The 22,052-nt window shown below is 43.1% G+C and overlaps 1 protein-coding gene across 2 annotated transcripts in view; it reads right to left on the minus strand.

Annotated features, from left to right (window-relative positions):
• Window positions 1-1,257, minus strand: part of RBMS1 (RNA binding motif single stranded interacting protein 1) — a 153,740-nt gene extending 152,483 nt beyond the window's left edge. For both annotated transcript variants that reach the window (XM_075430314.1, XM_075430313.1), the window contains exon 1: window positions 924-1,257. In XM_075430314.1, the coding sequence (XP_075286429.1) occupies window positions 924-998 (75 nt within the window). In that variant the 5' untranslated portion in view covers window positions 999-1,257. The remainder of the gene's footprint in view (window positions 1-923) is intronic.
• Between the last annotated feature and the right edge of the window lie 20,795 nt (window positions 1,258-22,052).

Consider the following 22,052-nt stretch of genomic DNA (forward strand, 5'->3'; position numbering starts at 1 on the left):
TGGGTCTGTTTTGATTTGCAAGGAGTGACACTGGTGGCTGGAGAGGTTTATGCTAAATGTTCCAGACAGCTGATGCAACCACCTCTGCATCTGCCAGTTTGCAGCATGATGCTCCGGGAGCGGTGGGGCTGGCTGCCCTTATGGGCTTGAAGGAGAAACGGGGGGGGGGAGGGGGGGGGAAGGTGGAGATCCACCAGCACAAGAACCGCTACCATCAGTTTTCCCGCAAACAGCAGCTCCCCGTGCCCCGCACTAACCGCCGGGAGCTGGCCCCTGGCTGCGTTTTTCACCCAGTTTGTAAACTGCGAGGTGGCGGCTCACAACGGTCCCGCTCCGCAGACAATGAGCATCCCGCCGCGTCCGGCAGCCCCCTCGGCGCCCGGCTCTCGGCGGAACGACGGCCGCCTCCGCCACAGCCGTGAGTCCGCCCGGCCGCCCCCCGGGATGCCCGAGGCCCCCCTCACCCCCCCCCCGGACCGGGCCCCTCCGCCCCAACTTCAGGTCGCTCCCCGGCGGCGGCTGCGCCGGGCGAGGGCGGGAGGAGCGGGGCCCCGCAGAGCTCCGCGCTGCAGCGGGGCGGCCGAGGACGCGGCGGGGAAGGAGGAGACGCGCCGGGAGCCCCCGGGGAAGAGGGGGGACGGCCGGCGGGAGGGGGAAGGCGAGAGGGAAGGAGACGGGCACGGCCGGGAACGAGGGGAAGGGGCGGGAGCCCGGCGGGGAGCGCGGCGGCCCGGGGGGCTCCCGGGGCGGCGACGGGCGGCAGGAAGGGGCCGCCGGCTCTTTCCTGTCTCCGTCCCCCGGCGTAACCTGACCGCCTCCCCCGGGCCGTGCCCCTCGTCGCGGAGCCGCCGTCCGGGCCGGGCCCCAGCAGCCGCCCCGGAGCGGGGCCGGCCGCAGACCCGCCGCGCCGTGCCGTACCCTACCTTCGCCTGCAGATACTGGGGGTAGTAGTAGGTGGTGTACTGGGGGTACATCTGCTGTTTCCACACTTTGCCCATGAAGCTGGGAAGGCGGCCTGCAGCGCAGGGACGGGGGGGCACTTTGGGGGGCTCCGGCCGCCTCTCCGTCTCTCTCTCCCTCCTGTCTCCTCCTCCTCCCCGGCGGCGGCGGCTGCTCCTCGGCCGAGCCCAGACCTTCCTACTCCTCCTCCTCCTCCTCCTCCTCCCAAAGCCTCGCGGAGCGGGGGCAGGCACTCTCGCTCTCTCCCCGGGAGTTCCTGCCAAGTCCCCGCCCGGCCGGGGCCGAGCAGCGGCAGCGGGCCGGCTGGCGGAGCGGGCAGCGCTCGGGGCGGGCGCGGTGAGGCGGCGGTGCCCGGCGGAGGGGCAGGGCTGCCGGAGGGCGGGCGGGAGGAGGGGGCGAGGGGCGGTGCTTGGCGCCCGCGGTGCGAGCACGGCCCCGGCCCGGCGGCGGGGCAGCCCCCGGCGGCGGGGCAGCCCCCGGCGGCGGGGGGGCCCTTCTCGCGGCCGCGCCGTTCGGCCGGAGGGTGGCTCCGGCGCCGGGGAAAGCCGCGGTGCCCGGCGGGGAGCGGAGCGGGGGGATTCCACGTTCCGGAGGAGGAGGAGCAGGAGCAGGACTGCAGTGGTCGCATCCGCACCCGGCTCGGCTCTGACCTAATTAGCCGGGTTGTGCTTTGTTACCGCCTTTGCTCCTTGTGCACCTCGTTGCCGAGCAGGGGTGCCGGGCGCAGGCTGGGGGAGAGAACTGGAGGCAATTTCGGAGAACTGCGTTTGGCTTCAGGTCTGCCTGGCGGCAGAGGGTCCGTTTATCTACCAGGAGCAGAAGGGACCGCAGTGCTAAAATCAGTTTGCAGAACAGCGACCACCAAACCAGACCGCGTTCTCCATCTGGCCCACCGTACACCCTCAAATCCGTCCTTTCGCCCGCGGTGCGGGGCGCGCGTCGCCCTCCCGCAGGAAACGTTCCCCGCCTAGTCGGTAGCAGTTACCAGTTTTTTCACTTGAATATTTTCTCTCTGAAAGATAGTTTCCCGGACATCAGGAGTAGGGACCAGCAGCACACTATAATCCGCTGTTATTTGTAAAATAACCACTTAGCCCAGTGGGTTTACTTCTGACAAGTGTGTTTCTTTTCTGCTCAAATTTAAGCTGATCCTCAGAGTATGAAGCAGATGACGTTTCTTTGTCATGCTCATCACAATTATTTGTGTCTCGCAGCACTGTTTTATTAATAAAACATATATGTAAGGGCCACCAAAACTCCTGAGTGTATTACCATCAGCCAAGCTAAATATAATAGTAGAAAGAAAGATTAAAAAACTTCAGGCTTTACAAGTATCCCCGTGCAACAGCAAAGGCAGCCTTTGTGCAGCCATGAATCCCTGGTGCAGGTTGAGCAGCGAGAGGTAGCAGCAGGTATTCTCCCAAATTCCAGCTGAGCAGAGGACAATTACGCAAATGACATTGCAGCTCTCCTGGCCAGCCATTAAGACCACTCCACAAGTTTTTTCCAGGGAAGAAATTTGTGTGTGCTTTATGGTCCACACAGATTAAAAGACTAGTTGCAGCTTTAGGAGACGGCTTTTTCTCCAGGAAAGAGGCATGGGAGCTGCTGAGGTTCGATTAGGTTTGGGGGGTTTTGTCTGGATTGGTTTTGGGGTTTCTTTGGTTAACACACAGCTAAAATAACTATGAAAAGAAGGACTAACACAGAAAGCATATGAGTTGGTAATACTTTTATGTCCACGATGGTAGCTTTCTGTGGGAGGGACAAAGATCAAAGTTAGAGAAAATTTGAGCAGAACAGAAATATCAGCTGTTTGAAGGGGTTAAGAATGTGCATCTGGAAAAGCTGAAATGGCTGTGGCCAAAATCAGCTGCCTTCTGTTGACTGTACTGGCGTTTACGCAGTGGAAAAAGCATACAGACTGCAATTATATCTGAAGAATGCAAGGTAATATGGCTCCAGGGTAGCGCATGGTCAGAGGACAGGAGAATGAAGTTTCAGAGCTTCATGGGGAAATGCGTTGCTACAGCCCAGATACGTGATGATACTGTTACAGATTGCTCTAAGAACTGCCAAATTGTGGTCTGACGTTCTTGGTTGAACTACAAAGAATGTGGTGCTGGCCTCTCTTCAGCTGACAGGTTACGGGTGCTAGTACACTTAGTTTTCTTCTGAGAAAAACAGAACAAGCGAGAAGGAGATATAAAGACTGGTAGCCGATCGATGGATTTTGTGGGGATTTTCCTGAGAAGAAGAAAAGAATGAGGTCTGAAAGAAAACACGTATTGTACTGAAGATAGCTAGAAATAGGAGAGTGTTTTCCTAGAATCCATCTTCATGTAAACAGCTACTGTGGTTGTCACAAGTGTGTTGTGCAATCATGACATGGGAGAGAAGCATCCAGAAGAAAAAGATCCCTAGGAAATGCGGAGAGGGGAAGTGCAGCCTACATCATGCCAGCATTTACAACTGCAACCGTCTCCAGCTCAGTTGTGTCGAGTTTCCGAGGATGGCTCACGGCTGCCAGCGAGAGGAGCGGCAATGCACTCAGCCACAACGGCTCCTGAAAGGGAGGGAAGAAATCTGGCTAAGAGAGGATTTGATTACAACTGTATCAGCTAAAGCTGATCTCGAAGGTCCTTCCCAGTCCCTTCTTGCACAGACTTAGGACTTTCCCAAACGAGGTCTTCTGCTCTAAAGCTTAACATGTCACAGTTAATGTAAGGTTGAAACCAATTTGGTTCCATTTTCAACTAGAATATTTTCTAATTAAAGATCTACTTCGATTGGAATATCTGCTCCAATTTATTTAGCAAAGCTGACACTGCAGCAGTTCAAAACTGAGAGTTTAATATTGATCATTGAATTTAAAAAATAAGCCTGCAACTTAATACTACGAACTTCTACAGTGCAATGATCCCACTGACAATTAATAAGAATTTGCAAATGGTGCTCATTTTTTATTAAAATGAGGTCAGAAAATGTTTTCTTGGAATCATTTACATGAGCCTTGGTTACAGTATTTTTTTTCATTTTTTAAAATGGTATTGAAGGTGTTTATTAAGAGTGGATCAATGAAAAATTCTTAGGCAAAAAAATCTTAATTTAGCATCACTCAAGGCAGTCTCTGCTTGTATCTTTTTAATACGTTGATTATTCAGATATTCAGTAATACGAATGCAAGTTGTGCAATACAGACAGGATGGCATTGCAGAAGAAACTTTAAACCAAATTACTAATTTCTTAACTTTTCACACTCATGGAAGTGTTTGGTTTTAATTGCTTATTCTCTGTTCATTGCAAGGGCCAACAAACACTTTTAAACTGAAACTGCGTATGCTGTCTGGCGGTACTAACTCCTGCTGTCGTAACCAAATACTCACAGGTTAAAAATGCTTCCCTCGTTTACGCACTACACAAAGGACAGGATTAAGAAGGAAGGTAAACACTGAGTTGTGTTCTGAAGGCTAGCAGATACCCAGCAGAGTAACAAAAGGATTTTTTTTCTTCTGTGAAATCTGGCTTGCACCAGTACCAATGTAGATACTGTGGCTTCATGAATGTTAGGGAAAACAGTAATCCATAGTTTTGTCCATGGCCAGATTTCACTGACTATTGATGGAACACTATTAAATCTATTAATTCTACCTCTTTTTTTTTTTTTTAATTATTTGCTTATCATAGTCTAACTGGTCAGGAGTGATTAAAATATGATGAAAACACGTTTTGGCTGTCGCTGTAAAAGCCTGAGAAGCTCTACCTGCTGCCATGTCAGAGGACTTTTAGGGCAACTCACAGCCAATCAATGGTTATCCACTGACTCCAAGAGTGCTGGAAGAGAAATCCCATTTAAGCTTTTCAGATTAACTCAGACATTAGGCGTTCTACCCTAAGGCAGAAAAAGTCAAATGCAGTGCAGAATAGGAGGGATATAGATTTAATCCACCTCACTCCAGGAACCAAGCCGACTGCTGTACTCTGCACCACTCAGGGATTTTTGCACTGGTTTAAGCTGAATGAGACAGACGTGTTTATGCTGAAATCATTATTACTTTGACACAGTCAGGAATATTTGAACAAGGGTATGTTTTTTTTCTGGTTAAGATACTAGCTTGAGTCTTGGGAGATCCTTGTCCAATACCAGATCTACCACAGAATGTGGGCGAGAGGGTGAGCAAGTCGCTGAATTACCTTGTGCCTTACTTCCCCGGTTCGCAAGCTGTGTCAAACATTCACCCTCTTCTGCTCTTTGGCTGCCTTGTGTGGTCAGTCTGCCGGCAACGCAAGGCGCCACAAGCATTTGCTCGGAATCTGCCCAGTGTGATTCACACAAAGGACAAAAATAAGTAGAAGCAGGGGCAGCGCATCGCTTGCGGATGCAGAGACGCCAGGTACCGCATCCTAATTCACACACAGATGTTAACAAAACGAAGATCTGTTTTATACCCCAAAGTGGTGTGTTAGGGCTACAGAAATGCACCTAGGTTTGAGCCCTCAACCGATAACTTCCTCGCTCTTCCCCTCACCCCCAACACACGCTGTTCCAATTACTTGCAAAACCTCCTTGTTGTAATGCCGCCCTTAGCCCCCTCGTATGGCCTTGGCTGCTTTGCAACACAAATGAAAGGCTCTTCCATTCAGGTCGCAGTAGGCCACACTCTTCAGCACAAAGGCTAAATAAACAGCCATTGTGCACGGGCCACCGAGATGAAAAGCACTTGATTGTTTTCATCAATTAAATCAACTCTCTAGATTTAGTGGCTATTAACCCTTTCAGCAGGTTCTTAAATATTTATTTCAACAGAGTGACCACCATTCTGTATTTTTACAGTAGCTCTCCTGGTGTAACAACGCCTCGCCGAAACATCGCCGAATGTGGCCTGCCCTTGTTTATCCTTACAGCTGAGCCGTATACTGCGCTGACTCAGCGGCTCCCGACAGCTGCGCTCAGCGTAATTCACTTTCGTAAGATCTACAGGGCTATACGCTATTCTGAGATTGTCCAACTGAAGTATTTGGCACTAACATCTAGGAATTCAACATACTTTTGCATTTGGGCTTCCCCTCTCATGAAGTTCCCCGTGCCCAGGCAATGCTCCCACTATTGGCAACGGACGTCCACAAAAGATGCAGCCAGACTGCTCATGAAAACGGTTTCTGTGTTTGCAGCTAAGCATACCCCCACGAGTCTGGGTACTCTGATTGCCAGCAATAACCTTTTGTTCCTGTTGAGACAGGTTTGAGAGAATCGTTTTCCACATAAGCCCCACATTTTCTGAGTTTTCTGTATTCTGGTTTACTTTACCCTAAGATGCCCAGCTAACAGAGCTGATTGCACACTAACAGGAATTATTGTGTTTGGGTTTTTTTTTCCAGTATTCTTCCTAAAATCTGTGATTCATTTCTTGTTGGTCCAGTTCTATAGGTCTATTTATCAAACATATATTTAATACATCTAGATTTTATTCAAGCATCTTCTCACTGATGCCAAAAATTGGCTGTATTATAGGAGTATGTTCATCCTAGGCTGGAGGTAGTTAAGAATCTAACTTCTGTTCATACATTTTTTATCAGAAACTTCCAGCCCATGCAGTTCCTAACTGCCCTGGAGTCTCTCTAGCAATACAGTCTTCGCTGTGCAAGGAGATGAACATGGAAGTGCATAATAGTACATTGACCAGCTACGACTCGTTCATTAGGACATTCCCTTTCAATTTTCTCATCTCAGTTTCACGACAGCATTTGCCATTCTTTCCCGTTCCCCACAAACAGATGAGGAAAACACCAAGCCCAGCCCACTCTGGCTGCAGCATAAGAAGCGTTCTTGTGGGTGTCTTTTTTACCAGCTTGACCAACCAGCTGCAGTTGCTCCTGATCAAATTCAAACCATTGATTTTAAATACTTGTGGATAATTCAGAACAAACACTTTTTTCCTGGCACACAAACAAAAAAAAGTTTAGTTAACATAAGACAACAGATGTCTTATTTCTACAGACTTTAGGGACACATTGCACTGTCTTTAGGCATACCTTAAGCAAGTTCTGAGTAAAAGGTGAAGGATGCCTTCGTCAGGCTTCTGTTCTAAAATGCCCCTAAATTTTCCTTGTTTGGGAATAAAACTATTCCCACCTATGAAATGCCAGCCTTCCAGTCCAAACACAACTGTGCTTTAGACAAGGTCTGCGGCTTATGAAATGTCCAACAAGTCTTTCCAATGTCTTAAACTCCTCCTACTCCTTCCATCACCCACAGCAACACCTTCAGCTGTCCCACACCCTCAGCGCGGTCGGACGCATGGGTCAGCTGATGGCATTCAAGCTGAACCCCACCTGCTGGGCTCTGCAGCAGAACACCAGCTTTCTCACCTTCTCTCAGCTACTCATTTTCATGCAACTTTTAGGGCTGTCCCACCTGTGACACCTCTGGTCCACCACCACCTTTGACTGAAATTGCCCAAAGGCTCCAAAAGTTGTAAAGGCGTAAGGGATGAAGAAGGAAAAGGTAAGCAGGTGAAACAATTGCATAATTAATGCAATTTTCTTAATTTATGGCATTATTTCCTTATGAAAGCACAGGAGTAAGTCAAAGAGCATAGGCTCTTTTACCTGTTATCAAGTATACAATATTAAGTTCTACGTTTTTGATGTCTTACATTTGTAATTTAATGGAACCAGAGAATAATACATTTTAATATTTTTTTAAAAAATTCTTTGCTATACAAACCAAACCCTTAAACTGTATGTCTCAACAGATACCTACCAGTGCTATTTTTATTTGATTTTCTTTACATAATATCTTTCTCACAAGGGGACCACAACACATTGCCATTTTCAATTAGTTCATGAATTCGAGCTTCAGTCACCATTCATCATGTTTAGCTTTATCACAAAATATTTGTAAATGCTGGACACTCAGACCCATGTACATGCAAATTAACGTTTACGGTGCAATACATGGTCAGGGCTAATAGGTGCTGTGTCTCTACTGCATAATTCAAAAAACCATTAAAACCTCATCACCCTTGATCTGCTGTAAAAATGGAAGCTTCCTTCTTGGCTTTGAATCCATTTCTGTCTTCCAGACGAAATGTCAGATCCCCAGTCGAGCTGGGGTGATTCACTGGAGCTGATGACCTCGCCGCGGAAGCCCCAGCATTCCCTGCTAAAAGAGTTCTCAAGTCGTGCGACACTGACAAAGCGGAGTCGAGCAACTTCACTTCTTTTTCACTGCTGGGCACAGGCAGTAACGCTAACGCTGATGTGCATTTGTGGAACTAAGAGCCAGGCCCAGCTCGACGTCCCAGTTGTGGTGTCTTTCTTAGGGGATTAAAAAGTTTCTTCTTGTTTCTGAAAATTGATAGCAGAAAAGTGTCAATCTGATAAATCGAGATCTTCTTGGTTCATTTTGTGCTGTTTCAATACATGCCAGTTTACATGCTGGTGGGACTGAGAAGGCAAACCCTTTTTTTTATTTAGATAGAAAAGTTTAGGATGTTTATGTCCTGTCCTTTTACTGTACTGTGATAACGTCACGGTATTTTTTTGATTCATCTTCATAACATTTTTCCGAACTCATTTTCTGAGCCCATTCACAGACATGAAACTGAGCTGTGGAGGGACTATGTGACTTTTACAAGATTACATAGGACATAAATTTTGTTGCAAATAACATAAATAAAATAAAAATACATTAAAAATGAAAATAACATAAATAATTTTGGATTTTCTGGTTCCAAGGCTAGCTCTCCAGTTTTGGACCAGCCTAAGTGGTTTTTTTGTACCTAACACAAATGAGAGAATACACCAATAAAAGCTTTGAATTCTCACACGTATGTTTAGCCCTTTGGTATCTTTTTGTATCATTCTTGTTCCAAAACTATCGCAGTTCTTCCTTTGCTTAGGACTTCACGCGTGTCCGAAACACTGTGCTATCAAAAGAGTGTTTCAGATATACACCGAAACGTTCTTAGCATTTGAAGTTTTTTCCAGATCTTGTGTTCCACAACAACTCTTTATAAACCAATGTGTATTTATTTTGCTGGAAAATTACCCAAATAAAAATATTGCATTTCCAATTCTGGTCTCTGGGGCTTTGATCTGCTGAGAAACTGAAGAATGTACTCACTGATTGTGGGATATTTCTATCAGACGCTAGCAGTATTTATTGCATCATTTTATGAATTTTGATTAATTTTCATATAATTTGATGTTTATAAAGCACTCTTGCTTCCATTTTCACTCAGGGAGGCACAAAGGCACCAAACCTCCAAACACACGTTCCTAGGGGACCTAAAAAACTGTAAATAAACAAGCCAAAGCCTGAGCTGTAATCAACACATCACTAGCGATGAAGAATGCTAATCATTCTTTCTCAGAGGACCCAGAGACTCGCAAGTGTCTTCCAAACCTTGTAATCATCTTTAGGATTTATCGTTCGGGGTTTTCATATTCTTATGCCGTCTGATTAAATACGCTAGGAACTCCCCAAGTTTTTTGAAGTTTTAGGTTATTATAATATATAGCTTGTTTACAGCCTTAGACCCCCTGCACAAGACAAACACACTTGACAACGGCTGTAACACAGGATGCTCGAAACCGGCCAGGCCAACGCAGCGGGGCCTTGACCCCAGCCCCTTGCCTTGGGGACCCTCAGCCAAGCGCCCGCCCCGTCCCCTCAGGAGAAGTCTCCCCCGGCCAGGTGCGAAGCGCGCCCGGCCAGCCCCGCACCGCCTGTGCGGAGAAGCCCCCCGCTCTCAGGACGTGCCCGTGCGCCCGGAGGAGGAGCTCAGCGGGGGTACAGCCGGGAGGACCCCGCCGTCCCCGTCCCCTGGGCGCAGGCCCCGGCGCACGCGCCAGACCCCGCCGGGCTGCCCAGGCGGGCGGGCGGGGCGAGGCGGGAAACAGCGCCACCTGGCGGGGCGCGGGGCGGGTCTGCCCGCACCAACGGCTCGCGCGGGGAGCCGCGCGGCGCGCCCCCCCGTCGGCAGGCGCGTCGGGCCGGTTCGGGAAACGCGGGGCGCCGCGCACCGGCAGAACCCCCACCGCCCCGGTGAAGCCGTCGTTGTCGCACGCAGAGAAACGCCGTTCCGACGGCTCCGACCCCACCTCCGGCGCCTGAAGCGCTCAGGGGGAGCTGCCCGCGCGCCGGCGGCCCCGCGCGGCGGAGGGGGGGGAGGTCACGGCGCTGCACGCGGCCTCGCCCCTTACCAGCCCGTTACTTCGCGTTCGCTCCCAGTCCCGCCGGATTTCGGCCTTCCCGCACGCCACCGTGACGGTGCTTAGGTTCAGAACAAGCTCACGCTTACTGCAGCATCATGTCTACACGTTAAATAAGATTTGTTCCTTTTTTACCTTGTCTGTATTTAAAAAGACGGCATGACATGTTGAAGAGTAACTGGCAGACTTAATTCCTCTTCAGCCCCTCTACCTTTTCGTGTTTTTCTCTCATTTGTTTTAGTCACTGCTACTGACTATCCCACATTATAAAAGTTCGACTGACTACTGACTGTGTGTTTTCTGGCAGGCTCTGAACGTCTTCCCCACCTCAGAACCCAGCTGGGTGCTCAGAACACCACCGAGGAAGTAAAACTAGTCTGAGAGAACCGAAAAAGTCAGCAATTTAAATAACTGAAATTAATCATTGTTAATAACATCTTTACATAAGTATTTAACAGGACTAATGCAAATTTGTCATATATCTTATATCCCCTTTTAAACAGGGATGTAAGTTTTTAGTACGTCGCACAAATTCTTGTTCCCAGTCAAAGCTTCTGCCAAAAAATGAAAAAATTAGGAAAAAAAATCTCATTTTGAAATATAGATTCTAAAATCAATGAGTAGACTACTTCATTCTTTCAATTTCTTCTTTTTGATTTCTAGATACTATTTTTTCTTTCTTTCCAGTTATAATACATGCTTAGCAGGACATAGTGAAATAGCGATTTAATCTGATTTCTCAGTAGGCTACTGGAGGTGAAGCTACTCCTCAGAGAGCACGTGCTCACGACAGAGTCCTCTTGCAAAATGCACCAATTCAGCTGGGAGCATGTGAGCACATTTGTGTGGGGGTATGGGTGTTCTTGCAGGGATGAATAGACACGGACATCTTCAACTCAGATAAGGGGGTCTGGTCTAAAACCATGGATTTGAAAGGTCTCCAGAGAGGGAGGAGACTTTTTTCAAAACAGAGTGGAGTTAGAATTACAAGGGATTACATGTTTACATGAAGAATGCCGTTATTTGACTTCACGTTGGAGCTCAGCCTCTTCAGTTTATCAAAGCAAAAGATAAGACGCGGCTCCAGTCACAGTTACGCGTATAGCTGTTCACAGACAAGGCCTTGATAATGACCTTTCTTCAGTCTACCGTTCGATCGTGGCATGGTGCAAAGCCAGAAGTCAATTTTATGTCTCAATTTTTCCTTCACTTTGTACATTCAGGAAGCTGAGAACATTGCTTCGGAAGGAGCATATCTTCTCATGAGGAACATTTATTTTATTTCTGAAAAGTAAGCATTACACATCGCTTGACACTGGTAGGTCGTTTGGCCTTGACTAGTGTCTGATGATCCAATTCTTATGAATAGTCCTTTTCATGGGTGTGATAGTCACCCAATTATTTTTGCTTCCACAACTGTTTATGTGCTGTTGTCCCTGCCCCTGTTTATCTCCCCACCCCTGAGCCTTTCCCTCAGCTCCCTTCCTATTAGGTCAGTTTAAATTGTTGAAGGATCAGAGATATGGGGTCACCTGCACCAAGGTTCTTTAGGTCTTAAAAATATAGAAGCTTGCAAGTTGTGAAAAAAGTGAATCAGGTAGCACTTTTGTATAGAAAAACTCCCTAAGCAGACAACTTGTAAAGGCTTTACTCATAAAGAGGAAGCTGATGTAACAGCCTTGGGACTCCGTCCCTCTGGGAATAGACTGACTACCATGAAGAAAGAGCACAGGATCCCAGCAAGCTTCTAATTTATACACCTAGCCCACACAGGATGGAAAAAGTAATGTTCTTTCCTCTGTGTCTCTTTGCTATTACATTCTCCTCTGCTGCCGTAATGACTCCCTCCTCCAGGAGGAATGCCATCGGGCACTTCTGCCCTCGGCTCTGGGGTTCGGTTTCTGATAGTTACAGGTGAAAAGGTGGGGATGGGGGCAGAGGGTTATTGAGAAAGATCTGTTTTCCTTTGCAGGTTTGTCACCTATGAATCATTTCTTTCCCTTTTCACTTAAACATGCTCACAGACACCTAAATTGGACCTGACTCTCTCTCAGGTGAAGAGATGAAACACTAATTTATTGGGTTATAAAAAAAGAGTTGCAATATGTGCTCTCAGATAGGTTTTACTGTGGCATCTTGCCTTGCATGCAAAGGTGAAAAACACTGCTCTAACATACTGGATCGTCCCGCATTTTGCATGTCGTACAGCTCCATCAGACCCCTGTTGGAATAAGAGTCTTAGAAGTCTTACTGGTAAACGCTGATACTCCGCACTAGTGTTCATAGTAATAATTTGCCATGGACTTCCAAATTCTCTCAATCCATTTCTTCCTTAAAAACGGTTTCTTGGGACGTCTGTCACTTTCTTGGTAGCCATACACTCACAGCAACTGAAGATACTTTGTGCTACATTATTTGTACAAACTAGGGAAAAAAGAGATGCACAGAGGTACTCTTCTTTCCAAACCGTCGTGCTAGGCAGTTTCCTTTCACACTGGTACAAGATTCTCAGCAGTGTCTCATCCCTAACTGGCTTGCCGTCAGTCACACCAGAAAGAATTAACAAGCCCAGCCTAAATTAAGTGTGACTTCCTGAGACGGTTATTCCATGAAATGAATTGGGATACACGAAATGGATTGGGACAAACAGTGCGAAAAAGCTGGTGAGCTATGGTTGTCCCATTGAAAGAATAAGAAAGCACAGGGTTTTAGTCTTCAAGGACAGTCAACAATTTAAGAGGACAAACTGGCATTGTTCCAGGCACAGTGCTAATGGCAGCCAAACATTAAAAAAAAATGAAAATCAGTTAGCATTAGAATCCAGGAAGCTCAGCAGCTTTGTTGAACAGCTTTGGACTATGAAGCTTGTGAAATGTTTGTATGGGTGTTAGCACTTCCTGGCTTTGGTGAGGCGGGAAGTATTGCATAAACAACCCTTATCGAGGCATTTTGGTGCTGCCAGTTCCAGTGCCAGCAAAACCCAGGAAGTCCCTGCAGACACACAGAAGAGAGAAAGTATTGGAAGTCTCTGAATAGAAAGAAAGCATAAACCTATAGTGCTTTTTAAAAATTTAAACCCAAACAAGTCTATCCTCAATGAGTAGTGTTTCCCCTTAATTTCAACTGTGGTGTGTATTAAACTATTAAACAGCAGAGAAGTACTTGCCTCGTAAACATTTTAGCAGAAAACATGCAATAAATTTATGGCCTTAGTGAAAAAATACAGAATTATGCACATTACAAGGCATACATTAAGAAAAATATATAGGGGATGATAATAGTAAGGAAATAATTGATGTCCCAGCTACATCATCATTATTATTGGCTATATACTGATGATGCTTTGTATAAAATGTTTTATTTCTGTCTCCAAAAGGTTTACAATCTAAATTAACACAGACACAGAATAGATGGAATAAACAGGGAAGATAAAAGTAAGCAAAAATAGACAAAACCAATCTACACATATTCCATCTAACATCTTTTCAAAATTTATGTGTATGCTTCCATCACATTCTTCTGGAAATAAAAAAGAGTATTTCCATCTGATCATGAGGGAAGTCCATGGATGGAGGGGCAAAATGCTGACTCAGCAGTGTGCTTGCTTTCAACAAAAGAATATTCCCAGAGATCTTCATAGGAGTAGGTGAAGAGAGGATGGGATGAAATGGCAGTCATCTCCACAGCGTTATCCTGACCAACCTACTAGGAATTTTGAGCATAATTCAGTGGTAATGTAAAAGAAGTAATTATAGTGATTCATCCACCACAATGGGAAACTTTCTGCACAGGGGCAACGCATCTACGCCCTCAAGGACAGAAATTTCTGTTAGAACCTAAGGTACTTCACTTTCTTTTTCACTTGCAACAGCACTTCAGTGATGAAAAACCTCACAGTTACATGGTGTGGACCTCTCTTCAGAGCTGTAGAGGGCCCTTTCAACAGCGTGTGAGCATTCAGTTCTGAACAGGCCTTGGCTTTGGCTTTCATTGAAGGCAAAACCCAAAGTAACTCAAAGCTAGTGTGTCTGCGTAAGAACACGCAAGATAAATGACAAAGAATGACACAGGGGGTGTAAATCTATTACAGCTCCTCTGCCTCTCTGTTCAAGCTGCAAAATACATGTTCTCCTGTTTTAGCTGTCTTTGGTTCACTTCCTTATACTACTGCTTACAGCCTGCTGAAACTGTGCGGGGACAATTTCCCTCGTAAAGCACTGCCTGAAGGTCCTGCAGCAGGGTAAAGCTGTATGCGGCACTGTGAAAGCAGGGACACATAATGATTTCATACACCAGAGAGATCCAAATATAAATTAATTTATGTGTAGGAAGAATGCAAGTGATGAAGTCCAGAGTAAATTCTACATAGAGGTCTCTACATAGATATAAAAGAAACTAAAAAAAATCTATGTCTTTCTGCAGAGTGGAAGTATTTGAGAGCAATGATAGAGAAAGAGAACAAACCAGGGAAATTCTTCGAAGTATGTTTATTATTTCATATATTGGAACAAAACCCAAATTAAATTCAAAGCATGGCATGAACAGCCCAGCTATCGAAGCTTGATTTCCCGTGTGTTTGTGCCCTGGAAACCTCTCCTTGCCAGCTACCCAGCTCCGTAGCCCTTATGGGGCTCTGATAAAGCCAGTTCCTACTGCGTCCGCAGCCACTTGTGTTCCCTGACATTAGCTCCACAGCACTCCTCTGCTTCCAACTGCTGCTTCGGGCAGAGGCGGCATATCCAGTCACTGGTTTCTCGCCAAGAAAGCGCATGCTGGCCAGCCAGCATTTGCACGCTGACTGACTAGTGACAGGCTAAACAGGACGGATCACCGCTGAGCTCATCATGCAGCCTCCCCCTTCCTGGAGGCACTGCTTGGTGTCTCTTTCCTTCTCCCCTTTCTATTCAGACGATTTTCACAAAACCTGTTGGAATTTGACCAGTGAGAGTTCTGCCTTTATGCCTAATTTCAAGTAATCTTCAGCAATTTCAGCACGAGCTTCACAAATTATTAGGGGATGCGGCACATGGTGTAACTGCAGAATTTAATTTGCTGATGACACCCAGACTATTAGAAAGGCATGTAAAGGCTCTCCAGCAATAATGTTGCTCACCAGCACTGGTACCAAACACCAAGAATTATGGGATCAGTGCTGATCCTCTCAGTTGTCCTTTGAGTTTGTGATGGGTCCATGATAACTCAGGCATATTATAAAACAGTACTAGTGTAACTCTCTGAACCTACCTATTGTATAGACCATGATAAATCCTCATGTGTGAATGGTGATAATATGGATTATTTTTTAGATATTCGAAGACTGCTCTTCTATAGAGCAATCTTGCAGCAATGAACCTCTGTTGCTACTTATCACCCACATTTTAATTCAGTGGAATAGCTCAGCTTCAGCATAATACAGCAACAATCTAAACTGAAGAAGTCAGACTGAAGAAAATGTATACTTTCTGAGAAAGTTAGTTTTTGTATCTCTTTGGATAGCATTTAGGATTTAGATCAGTGAATCTTTGCTAGATCTGCCATTTGTTCTTGTGTTTGCTGTGGATTGTCCAAGCATTCGTGCCTCCGGAGGAAAATCTCTCCATGTCTCCACTGGTTGCTCTACAGTAACTCTCATTGACAGAGCAAATTGATGAATTCCAAATTAGAAAAAAATCTGTTTCTAAAGAGAAGCGGATCTATCTTGCTGCTCATTCACTCCTCAACTCTTTGCTAAGATTCCTAGCTGCAGTATCTTAGTTATGGTGTTTATTAAGGACAAGCGATCTCCTGGAATCTTAAAGATCTGCAGTGATCGAAGAAGAATAAACTTTAATCAAAGGCAGGATGGAGTTACAATTATTTTCTAACACTAGCATTTTCACAAGACAAAGTTTGTTCTAACTTATATGTAGGATGGATTTTTCTGAGACAATTAAAGAGCTGAAAAAATAAATTACAAGATGGGAATAATTAAACAGCTCTTAAGTAACCTTTTGAGATAGTGAGTAGGACACCAGTCTACAAATTCTGCACGCTTGGAAAAGGCAGAAAAGCAAGTATTACAGCTTTTCAGAGGATATACAAGAAAAGCCTGCAGGGTGTCAATTTGTAAGGAAAAATGATAGCAAGCAACTTTTTATAGCAAGAGCAGAGATGTTGCTGGACAAAAAATGTTTCCACACATCTTCACTTGCAATAAGCTTTTGAGTGTTGAAGAATAATGGGTAGGTTTTGATTTCACAGGAAACTTTGAACTTTCCCTCTTTCTTTCAGGGAATCAGATTGAAGAAGAGAACCTGACAAAAATTTTACATTGATTTGTCAGCAAAAATTGACATTTGTTTTGGATACTTTTTGTGCAATGTATGATGTATAGACTGTGGGGTAATGATCGCAAATCTTTTTTGCCTTTGAGTAAGAATTCACAAAAATGGGTATTTTCTTCTAAAAGATACTATGTCAGAAAAGTCAGTATGAGCAGAGCAGATTCACTGAATCTGTGTCTGATTTACTTTTGGGAAATTGTCCTTAAGCTGCTAAAGATGCAGACACCAAGAACCTCATAAACCAGAGAAACAATAAAGCAAAACAACATAAATAATATAAATAATGCATAGAAAACAATAAAAAATGAGGCATTTCCAGTGGTTAACTTCCATACACAGAGAAATCACTCAAGAAAATAGTGGTTATTCAAACTTGGTAGGAAGAAAGAAAACAGATTCTTTACTGAAAACAATTTGTGACCAACTTACGTTATTTCTTTTTTTGTCCTGTTCCATCATCTATGAACTCATCTCAATTGTTATTACCTGCTATTATCTTATGCAAGTACTCAAATTTGAAAGGAAATTTCAACCCGTGAAATTTTTATCTTGGCCATTACTGAGCTACTTCACCTAATTCATATTTGTGTTTCTTCTCTCTGTTGGTTCACTGACACTGTCCAAATCTTGGAGTATTAAAAAATGACCAAGTAAAAACAAGAAGAAAAAAAGACAAAAAGCTAACAAACAAATGAGAAGCTTTCTCCCTTCCTATCCAAACAAGATAACCCAAGTGAATAACAGTTCTGAGTTATGACTTTAAATCACAGAACAAAAAGAAAGTTGACTGATATTCGTAAGTATTTGAAGAAAGCCTTTACTGAAGTAACTCTTTCTTAACTTTCTTCTTCAGTTGCTGTTTGGCTTTTCTAAACTATCAGAACTCCCATTCATCCACTAATATTTATGCATTCTTCTGCACAGCACATTAGGCATAGACACCTCTCGAAACCAGTAGGTAAACATCAAAATTCATCTTTTCCAGTTCCTTCCTGACTTGATTTGATGGGAAAATCAACTGGATTTTCAGAAGTGACAGATTTTCTTTATGTGTGGGAACCCCTAAGTTCAGAAACCTAAGTGCCATCTCTAAGACTTGAAAATCTAAATCAAGCTGAACCAAATATAAACCATGAAATATCAAATGTGTTCTGAACAGATATTTACTGGGTAATACCAAAATAGAAGGAACTGGAGCTTCTGCTGATCTACCAAACCTATCTCCAAATATAATAAAGAAGATCATTCTAAGAAATTAAATATAGCCATCAAATTAACTGGAGAAGTTCTAGAAAGCAAAGCTGAAGGAATTATCTGAACACTGTAGAAGTCTAGCAAAGTCATAAATCTGAGTATTTTTGTAAACTTTATATCACAGAAATGGACAAGACAGCACACAGCAATCATAAAAATTCCAAAAATTCTACCCTAGGAATCTATTAAGGCATCAATTTTTAGACACTGACATAAATTTGAAGTTTTGTTAGAAACGGAATGGTAACATATGATCTCTAATTATTTATGAGAATATATTAGTATTCAAAAAGGATTAACTGATTTCATACTGAAGGCACTGGAAGCCTTTGCTGATCAGACTTTTAAAAATCAAGGTGTTTATTTTGATTTTAAAGAGTATGAACACAAAATAGTGTCTTGTTCAGAGTTTGATCAGATATCTAAATTGATGATAGAATTGTAATGAAATTTCAGAGCATATCCTTTATACCTGACTGTGCCATAGGAAATAAGTCACTAAATGCAATTTCTTAATTTTCTTTTCCTTTCTTTACACAATGTTAGATAGAAATTCAAAAATCCAGAGAGAAATTAAGAATCTCTTCTAGGTGCATGGTCTTACTGACTTTTTAGCAAAAATATGATTAAATATTTACAAAGTTCATACTGCGATTATGAAATAACAGCAACAGCTATTTACTACATATTTTATTTAACTTGGTGCCAACAGCTGCTTTGTGTTATCAGTGATGAAATCATATAGAATAGAAAAGAGAGAGGCTTGTTAGATCATCTTATGTGTCTGCTTCCTTCCTCCAAAGCTGAATAGCTCCTCCCGGCTTTGAATTTTCCAAACGACTCCTATGTTTTTGTTTATCAATCTGAATTCCCCATTTTGCAAGACTATCTGTAAACTTTTCTGTAGCTTTTTATAACAAAAGCTTCAATCACAAAATCAACAGAGCTTCTACCTTGCAAAGCTATTAACAAATATAACCATTAAAACTTTTTTCCCCCCAATTTCAGTGTTTTCCCAATAGTTATAATCAGCAACAGCATAAAGAGATAATTGCTGAGTGACAATGGAATAAATTCAACTAAATTGCAGTATGCTAATGTTATGCAATATTACATGGTACATGTATTTATTAGGAGGAGAGACCTTTCCTTACCTACTTCAGGCCCCTTTCATCAGTTTCTTGGATGCTGTCATTTCTGTAAGGAATTGTCTGCATAGATATTGCATGACTCTGTGTGCCTCTAAATGCTGATTCCCCCCCCCTTTACCTATTATGCTTGTCAAAGGAGTCTCTAGCCTGAAATCAACATAAATGAGTGTGCCTGGCAATGTGTGCACGCACAGTCACACAGCCTCATCTGTGAATCTGCAGCAATTAATTATATTTATAGTGAAATATCTGCAGAACATTTGCATGTATGAATTATGTATTGGGCAAAAAGCAGTACACTATGGTTTATGCATTTTTGTTCTCATGAGAGTCCCTTTTTAACTGTAATATATGCTGTAAAGTAAACCAGATTTTTATTAATTTGTCTATCATCTTCATGATGAAATAACTTTTTAATTAAAGACATTCTTTTTAGAAGTGTCTTTCAAATAGCTATTTATCCTGGTTGTACCCTTACATTTTCCAATAAATTGTCCATTACTATTTGTTATATTTTTGTTTAAGATTAAATTCTTCTAGCAAACACCAAGAAAAAAACCAAAATCATCAATGACTACAGGCCAGAGATTAAGGCAATGAAGTATGCATGAAATATAAGCATGATATGATTATCCCTCTTATTATGGTTATTACAATACATAATGAGCGGTGTCAGTCTGTTATCTTATCATTTTATTATTTTGTGGATTCACCCAAGAGTAAAATGTAAATGTAGTAGCTGAGAAGTAATGAGTCAATGGGCTGGGAAGCACGATAAAGAAATGATAAGAAGGTAGTGTGCTGCAAAGACTATTCTTAGCTAGACTAATTGTATACTCTGAAATTAATTATCTGCTACAAATATGATAAGTGGCTAAGTTAGCTGTGAAAGAGAACAGATTATTCAAAAAAACTTTTTTCTTTGCTAAACAACTGTGACAATACTGAATGAAAGCTTCATATGCTAAAATTACTCTGCTCGAGGCTCCTGTTCAGAACTTGTTCTTAGTTTTTCACATACTGTCCTAAACAGGGATGCACCAAAATGCAGCTTTAAATTTTTCTTGAAGTGGTGTTAGCATATGGAATGACTAATCTTCAGTTTCAGTGTACATCTGTATTTTTCCAAAAAGCAACAAAAAGTACCTAAGAAAGAACAAGAAATAACAAGAATTTAGATGATTTGTTTAAAAAGTGATAAAACAAACAGTTGTTTCACAACAAAGTTGAATAGAATTTATTTTTAAAAAAACCAGATTCTTTAATGATCAAGCCAGAATTTATTGCAGCTCTCTCATGGCATAGAACTGTTGCATATACCCCATGTGCCTGTTTGCTTGTGTAGAGCTTTGCAGCCTGGAGGAAGATTCCAAACATTAAAACTGAGATTGTATAAATTAAGTCTTGTGTGAATATTGCTCCCTAAATATTCCTGTTGTTTACAGATATCACATAATTTTGACAGATTAATACAAACCATTAAAAAGTAATAATTGTTACAGTGCTTGAGGAGAATTCTAAGATAAGATTTTTTTTTTACAAAATCATGGTCAGCATAACCACACACTCCAGTATTCCTTAATTTATTTTGCTGTAGGACAGTACTCAGCCTGGAATTATCTTCGTTAGAGATGAGGAGGGGGTTATATTATTCTTCAAGGTTCTGTTGCAGGAAACCATATTAACATTCATTGACCTTGCAGTGGTAATTTGTACTGATGAGCATCATTATATGTCTGGTATATTAAAGGAGCTTATTAGAGATAGGAAGCATCCTATGCTATTCAGAGACACTATTACCATTTGAGATGTGGCTGTCATGGAGTGTTCACATACAGGAGACATTTGGAACAGTGGAAAAATACTAGAATAGCTTGGCTAAGTCATCAGGTTACTGTAGCTCACAGCTCAATCTTTTAAAATCAGATCATGTGAAAAATTTACATCGATACCTTCCTGGTAAATAAATATCACATCTTTCCACTTTTAACCACAGAACTACTTTCTTATAGTGGATGAGTAAAAATTAAAGAGTATAGTGAATGAGAAGCACACATTTGGGAGTACAGAGTCACTCTCCGTTCTGACCACAGAGATGCTGGCCGAAAATAGAACTGTGATTGCAGTATTCTAAATAGAGAGTCACCCTGCAAGCTCTTCTTAGGAGGTGCAACACATCTCATTACCACATTTTGGAAGAAATATGTTGTTAACAGAGGATTTTCTTCTTGTATTGAGGCCATGAATATAATTATCACTTGATAATTTACAGTGTGCCAACTGTTTTACTGCATCTAGTAAGCAATAAAGCACTGTAGGGAACATGAAGTTTGTGACACCTGCAACTCATTAAAAGGGCACTATCAGAAACAAAATGTTTAGTTATCATGTAGTGCTTGGCTATACACGAGCAGCATTTAGGATTAATCTAGGGGTGCCTGCATAAAGGACCACCGACAACCAGAACACAGAATATAGGAAGCCTTAAAAATTTATGAGGGGAAGTTAATTTTCCTCAAAACTAGAGCATACGTTCTCTGACATGTCATAAGAAGTTATTTTTCCTAATGGTCTCTCTTGCTTCTCATGTCCTGTAGACACTTCTGCTCGTAAAAGCGTTTACTATGTAACCACAGATAAGGGCATTTAAAATGAATAATTTCATTAATTTAAATAAACAGTTAGGTACACAAAAGAAAACCTCAGCTTTTCTTTCTTAACAGAATTAAAGTTTCCTGAAGATAAAGAAGTTATTCAGCTAAAACAATATAGACTATTTCAGAAGCGCTATGGCAACCTTTTTGTTGCCGGCTGCTTTCAGTATCAGGGAGCTGCGCAGCCCAGCCACTCCCATGCCAGCCATTGTGCACATCTAACACGCTCACTGTGGGTGCTATATTCAGAGCACAAATGCCGGTTTTGTCATATATGCACTGCAAGCACATCTACCAAAAGCGAATCCTGTGTGCTCCAGGATTGTCTGAGAGAAGAGGTCACTTGAGAAATTCATGGAGCCTGCTCCTGGTTGCCCTCTTCATTTGAGGTAACTCACGTGCATTTAGGGAATGGGCTGAGGATTGGGTGAGTTGAGCTGGGCACACAGCAGGAGAGGGATCCTCGGGGAAAAGCAACTTTGTACGATGAG

The sequence above is a fragment of the Opisthocomus hoazin genome, chromosome 9 (assembly GCF_030867145.1).
Source record: "Opisthocomus hoazin isolate bOpiHoa1 chromosome 9, bOpiHoa1.hap1, whole genome shotgun sequence".
In the NCBI taxonomy this organism is placed as follows: domain Eukaryota; kingdom Metazoa; phylum Chordata; class Aves; order Opisthocomiformes; family Opisthocomidae; genus Opisthocomus; species Opisthocomus hoazin.